The sequence below is a fragment of the Mus caroli genome, chromosome 13 (genome assembly GCF_900094665.2).
Source record: "Mus caroli chromosome 13, CAROLI_EIJ_v1.1, whole genome shotgun sequence".
NCBI classification, from domain to species: Eukaryota; Metazoa; Chordata; class Mammalia; order Rodentia; family Muridae; genus Mus; species Mus caroli.
In genome coordinates, this window is record NC_034582.1 from 44,462,127 (window position 1) to 44,468,823 (window position 6,697).

General features: G+C 48.4%; 1 protein-coding gene across 1 annotated transcript in view; it reads right to left on the bottom strand.

Moving 5' to 3' along the window:
* Positions 1-252: 252 nt before the first annotated feature.
* Positions 253-6,697, bottom strand: part of Susd3 (sushi domain containing 3) — a 17,725-nt gene continuing 11,280 nt past the window's right edge. The window contains exon 5 of the mRNA XM_021180714.2: positions 253-895. Within this exon, the coding sequence (XP_021036373.1) occupies positions 700-895 (196 nt within the window). The 3' untranslated portion in view covers positions 253-699. The remainder of the gene's footprint in view (positions 896-6,697) is intronic.

Genomic DNA, 6,697 nt, shown 5'->3' on the forward strand with positions numbered 1-6,697 from the left:
AGTGATAATAGGTAACTGGTTTTATAACAACTGGATTCGAGGATTTGATGGGATGGCCAACTGGGACAGTGGTTTCTACTTTAAAGTGAGTTTATAATTCATTTATTTAGACAGGGTTTCCCATAGCCCAGGATGACCCTGAAATTCATATCCTCCTCCTGTTACCTTCCAAGCACTGGGATTATAGGTTTGTACCGTGCTGGGGACTGAAGCCTTGTTCTGCAAGATACACAAGCATTCTGCCAACCGAGGTGCACTTCCAACCCCACTTTATGTTTTTATGCAAAGAAAACACATCCATTTCTCTCACCACAGTTGACAGATGAAGTTCTGGGGGCCCTGGCTTCCAGGCGGGGCGTCCATGCCCCAGAAGATGATAAGGTGGCTACCTGTTTTGCTGAAAGTACTTTATTAATATTTTCATAGTCTACTGTGCAAAACTATATCTGTTTAAAATGTTTCAGTCTCTCTAAAAGAACCCTGGTTGTGGTGACTTCTTCGGGACATCACCCCAGTAGCAGTTCAATGAGCAGGTCCTGTAACAGCCACAGAGGAGACCTCCAGAAAAGACTGCTCCCCGCTAGGGCCCCAGCCTTTAATGTCAGCTAGGCTCCCAATGGCCCCCTATACCTGGAGGGGACTGCCTTGGCCCATGTCCAGCTGGGCAAATGTTGACTTGCAGACCTCTGGCTAGTGGGGTCACCCTGGAAGGTACACTTTGGGCCTCCTAGGATTTCCAGGGGCCAGCCCTGCAGAGTTCATCGCGTGGACCATCACGTAGGTGCCTGGAGAGCTGGAGCAGCCACCAGGGCCCGGAGTTCCCATCCTGAAAGTCCAAGGGTCTTTGTCCACACTGTGGGTCACACCAGACTGTTCTCTGATGTCACCAGGGTCTCTGTGGGAAGAAGAGGCATGAGCTGGGGGAAAGAGAGTGATGGGTTTTTCTGGGCTCACCCAAGGCCTTAATGGACTCAGGCTAGACCACTGCCCAAGCCGCCATCCCCTGTGAGAAGTGCCACACCCCCAAGCCCTGCCCCAGGATCTTCCTGGATTGCAGCTCTCTCAGGCTTAGCTCCCAGAGAAAAGGAACTTACTAGGGATGGTTCAGTGTCTGCGAGAACCATAGGAACCCAGCTGCCTGGCCAGGGCCTGGGGATGTCCCAGGCAGGAAAAGATGTCACCTCCTTTCCTAGATATGTCCCCTTTGGAGGCTGAGCCACCTACCTTCTCTTCTATACTCCCAATTCCCTTCAGCTCCCTCACAAACCAATTCTCCAGGCTGATGAGCTGGCCCTGACTACCTGCTGACCTTGGTCCAATCTCTGGCTTCTAGACTCCAGGCCTCTGCTCTCTTCAGATTGCCTAGCTACCTGCCTCTTCACACATATGCCCCTCTCCTGAGGTGCTGTCTCTCTCTCCTCCTGCAGGTGGACTCTCCTGAGCAGTCACTTCCAGCATTACCTCCTGGACACACTCTCAGATCAACGCTCCCTCACTATGAGGAAAACTACAGGTAGTAGAAATTAAGCGATGGCATAGTAGTTTTTTCTGAACATGTGAATGAAATAAGGAGTAAGTGCTAGGATTACAGGCATGGGGCACCAAGCAGTTTCCACAGTATTGGGAATTGAACCCAGGGCTTCAAGTACGCTAGCCAAGCCCTCTGCTGCCTGAGCCATTATGTAACATAGACTCAGTCCTCGGCACATGTTTTGTTTTGAGACAGCGTCTCTCTATGTGACTCTGGCTGACCTGTGGCTAGATTAAGTAAACCAGGATGGCTTCAAACCACGGAGGTCCTCTTGCCTCCAGAGTGCTGGGTCAACAGGTATGTGCCACCATCTCCAGCTAGCACAAGTTTTTTTTAACCTTACAAGAAATGGGACCAACTCAGTACCTTCAACTTAGGAAGACAAGAAGCATCTGGAAGAATTTAGGTTAGGATCATGTACTAACAGCAAGATCAGAGGGCAGGCTCAAGAACCAGGCAGTGTGGCCCTTGCTAGAGTGGCAGATGCCCCCCAGGTTTAGAGCACCCTTCTTCCTGGGAACCCAAGGCCAGGGGCTTTGAAGCTCAGGGCTATGCACCTCCACCTGGGCTAGTCAGACCTGGGCAGAAAGACACCTTTCTGAGCCCACCCATCGCCTCATCACTCTCTACTTCCTGCCTTTTGAGCCATACCAACTAGAGCTGACTCTCAGAGTGGCCATCAAACCATCATCCTCTCTCTTGTGGTAATCCCCTCAGAACAGAGCATCCAAGTCACCTAGAGCTCTCCCACTCCCTCTCCCACCCCCAGGAGAGTGTTCTGGAACACTCTCCTCTGGAACTGAAACATTCTATCCCTGCAGGGCAGCTCCTGAAGCAGGAAGGCAAACAATTCAAAAGAGCTTCAGGAAGTCCCTGAAACTGAGAGATCCACTAGGCCCGCCCCTGCCAAAGTAAACAATCAAAGCTTAAAGTTCCTCATCAGACAAGAAAGCTGAGCTGCTAAGATGATGCTGAGACCAGACCAGCTTGCCTGGAAGAGGTTTAGATCAGCTTGAGTCACTTGGAAGGGGCATTCTACAACCTGCTGAGCTGCCTGCTGGCTGTGCAGTGTGCTCCAAGTTCCCAACTTTTGTGAGCTGTCACCCGTGTGGGCCTTGGTACATTGGTTCACCAAGTTGGACTTTGGTGCTCTCTGTACTTTGGTTTTTTGTGGGATCCCTATCTGGGATGAGACGTGCATTGTATCTCCCCAGGAAAAGTTCTTTCACATAACAGGGAGGTAAACACAATTCCATACACAGTTCTGTGGCCTCCCTTGGAAAGGACATTCCTCATAAGAATTGGCAGAACTGATGGTGAGATGGCTCAGTGGTTAAGAGCGCCGACTGCTCTTCCGAAGGTCCCGAGTTCAAATCCCAGCAACCACATGGTGGCTCACAACCATCCCTAAAGAAATCTAATGCCCTCTTCTGGAGTATCTGAGGACAGCTACACTGTACTTACATATAATAAATAAATAAATTTTTTAAAAAATAAAGAATTGGCAGAACTTGCGAGGAACTGAGGGACATAATAAAATCAATCTACTTGACTTAAACAATCCACTCCTAGAATTAGCCCAAAGATGCTACCTAATAAAGAAAAAACAGCCAGGCACACATCTGTAGCTCCAGTAACTTAGGAAGCTGAAGCAGGAGGATTCCTTAAGTGCAGGAATTCCAAAACAGCCTGGGAAACATAGCAAAACCTGAAGCCAGTCAAACAAAAACAATCAAGCATAAGACTCAAAGCCCTCAGGTCACCATGGTAAACAGGACTCATCATCAGGCAGAACGCTGAAGGCAGAGCCAGTTTCCTACAGGATTCGATGACACAGGAAAATGGACACTTTCTTTGAAACCATCCGACCCGTTACGTCATATGTGACACGGAGCCAATCAGGTGCTCATCTCCATGCCTCAGTTTCCTCTCGTACACAAGGACAGACGCAGTTATAACAATGATGATCAGCATTCACTGAGCTCCCAAATGAGCCCAGGGCAGAGCCACAGGCCTGGCTTCAGGATATCTTAACAGTAGGGGGTTCAAGTCCCTTTCTGCAGTCAAGGCAGATGAGGTATGGAGCAGCAGAGACCCCACAGGGAAGAGCAGGGGCTCTGCTGCCTGAGGTGAGCAAGTAGGACAAAGAACAGCATCAAACTGGCCCAGAATGCACATAAACCCAAGTTCAAAGTACATCAGAAGGGGCTGAGTGCAGCCATGCGGGCTCCTACTGCCAAATAAGCCACCAGAGCCAAAGAAAGCGAAGGGCTGAGGAGGGGCAGAGGGTGGCTCTCCAGGACATTTACAACACTTTCTTGCTGGGCATGGTGCCAAATGCCTATAATCCCTGCACTTGGGAGGTAGAAACAGATGAATCCTGAGTTTGAGTATATAATCAGCCACGTAGTGAGTCTGAGGATAGCTTAGGCTACATGAGGCCCTGACTCAAAGAACTATTCTTTTTCTCTCAAAAATAACATGAGTTCATTGTGAACCAATATCAATGAAATCAACAAAGAACGAACTAGAGAGCATACTGTGGCTACTCCACAAGACACCAGAATCTCAAGTCAATACACCGCCTGGTAACCCCCAAGTTGCAGCAGATCCAGGAGGATCTCTTTGGACTCTTAGCCCATGGTCAGAGTCCTCTCATACCCCGATAAGTAAATGGACCTATGGGACTCATTCTAAGCTCAGAGACCACAGACTTGTCTCTGGCAGTCTGTGACTCTAGTGAAGTGGGTCTCATGCTTCCTGACGCTGTGACTCTTTTTTTTTTTGAGACAGGGTCTCTCTGTGTAACTCTGGCTGTCCTGAAACTCACTCTGTAGACCAGGCTGTCCTGGAACTCAGAAGTCCGCCTGCCTCTGCCTCCCAAGTGCTGGGATTAAAGGCATGCACCACTACCACCCGTCGATGCTGTGACTCTTTAAGACAGTCCCTCATGCTGAGGTGACCCCAACCATAACATTATTTTCATTGCTACTTCTTAACTGTAATTTTGCTACTGTTATGAGTTGAGATATAAATATCTGTGTTTTCTGACCCTGTGAAAGGGCTAAAATGACCCTCAAAGGTGTCACGACCCACAGATCAAACAGTTGCTCTGATCTGAATGCGAAATGCTCCCCACAGGTTCATGTGTTTGAACACTTAGTGCCCACTTGGTGGCGCTGTGCGGGGTTATGGTACTTTTGGAGATGCGGCCTTCCTTGAGGAAGCACACAACTGGGGGTGGGTTTACAGCCTCTCTCCACTTCCAGTCTGCTCTCTGCTTGCCATATGAAGTTGAGAAGTAGTCTCTCAGCTTACTCTAGCTGCCTCTGGCATCAAAATCAGCTTTCTTCTGGAAGCCGCTTTTGATTGTGTGGATTTTTGGTTTTTGTTTTTAAGATTTATCATTTTTTATGCATATGAGTACACTGTAGCTGTCTTCAGACACACCAGAAGAGGGCATCGGATCCCATTACAGATGGTTGTGAGCCACTATGTGGTTGCTGGGAATTGAACTCAGAACCTCTCTGAAAGAACAATCAGTGCTCTCTACCTCTGAGCCTTCCCTCCAGCCCATATGTAGCCAGGACTGGCCTCAAACTCGTGATCCTCCTGCCTCTGCCTCCTTCAGCAAATCCTATTGGCATGTGCCATTACAACTGGCTTTTTTTTTTGTCATTGTTTTGTTTTGTTTTTCTTTTTTTAATTTATTATAGATACAGCATTCTGTCTGCATGTATGCCTGTAGGCCAGAAGAGGGTNCCAGATCTCATTATAGATGGTTATGAGCCACCATGTGGTTGCTGGGAATTGAACTCTGGACCTCTGAAGGAGCAGCCAGTGCTCCTAACCTCTGAGCCATCTCTCCAGACCCGATCGTGGTGTTTTTAATCACAGCAAAAGAGAAGTAACTGGTAGAAGCCTAAAAGACCCATGATAAGAATTCATAGCTCAGCGTGGAGTGAGGTGGGGGGGGCACCAAAGAGACAATGGGTTTGTACTGGTTAGGTCTTTTGTTTTGTTCTGTTTTTCAACAGGGTTTCTCTGTATAGCCCCTTGGTTGTCTTGGAACTCCCTTTGTACTTTGGAGACCCAGCTGGCCTCAAACTCAGACATCTGCTTGCCTCTGTCTCCCAAGTGCTGGGATCAAAGGTGTGAGCCACCATGCTGGGCTTTTGATAGTTAGTTTTATATCAACTTGACATAAGCTAGAGTTATCTGAAAGGAAGAAACTTCAATTGAGAAGACTCCTCCAGAAGATCAGGCTGTAAAGTATTTCTTAATTAGTAATTGATATGGGAAGGCCCAGCTCATTGTGGGTGGGACCACTCCTGAGCTAGTGGTTCTGGGTTCTGTAAGTAAGCAAGCCAGCAAGCAGCATTCCTCCATGGCCTCTGCATCAGCTTCTGCCTCCTGTTCTTGTCCTGACTTCCTTCAATGACAGACGGTGATGTGAAAGTGGAAGCCAAATAAACCCCTTCTCCCACATCTTGCTTTTGATGGTGGTGTTTCACTACAGTAACAGAAAACCTAATTCGGACAGGGTATCAGGCTGTATGTCTTCAGCCAGAACATGAAACCTTCAGCCTGATCCTTACAAGTCCATAGCATGAAGGACAGAAGCCTGTCTCCATTTAAAGAGCCCCAAAACCTGACGCTGAGCACAAAATCAGGCACATTAACACCTGCAGCAACCCTGGAAGTGTCTTCTACTCTCTCTTACATTCAGGTAGCCAGAAAAGGCATGTCCTGGGCCTGACGCTACAGCTCAGTTGACAAGATGCTCATTCAGTATGCACAACGCCCTGGATTCAGTCCCTAGCATTGCACAGACCAAGTATGCCATCTAGCAATCCCAGCACTTGGAAGGTAGAGGTGGGTGAGTCGGGAGTTCAAGGACATCCTTGGCTACGTAGCAAGCCTGAGGTCAGCCTGGCTACATGAGATCCTATTAGAGACAGACAGACAAACACACAGACGCACAAAGAAGGACTGTGCTTTTACTAGTTCAGGAAAAAGATAGAATTCATCAAGAGAGAAAGAGCCATAGCTGATGCCTACCTGGGGCTAGGAGAGAGTGAGGAAATGTGGAGAGCTGGGGGGAAGGGAGGAGGAAGAGAGAGAGAGGCAGAAAGAAAGAGGGGGAGAGAGGGAGAAAGAGAGAGG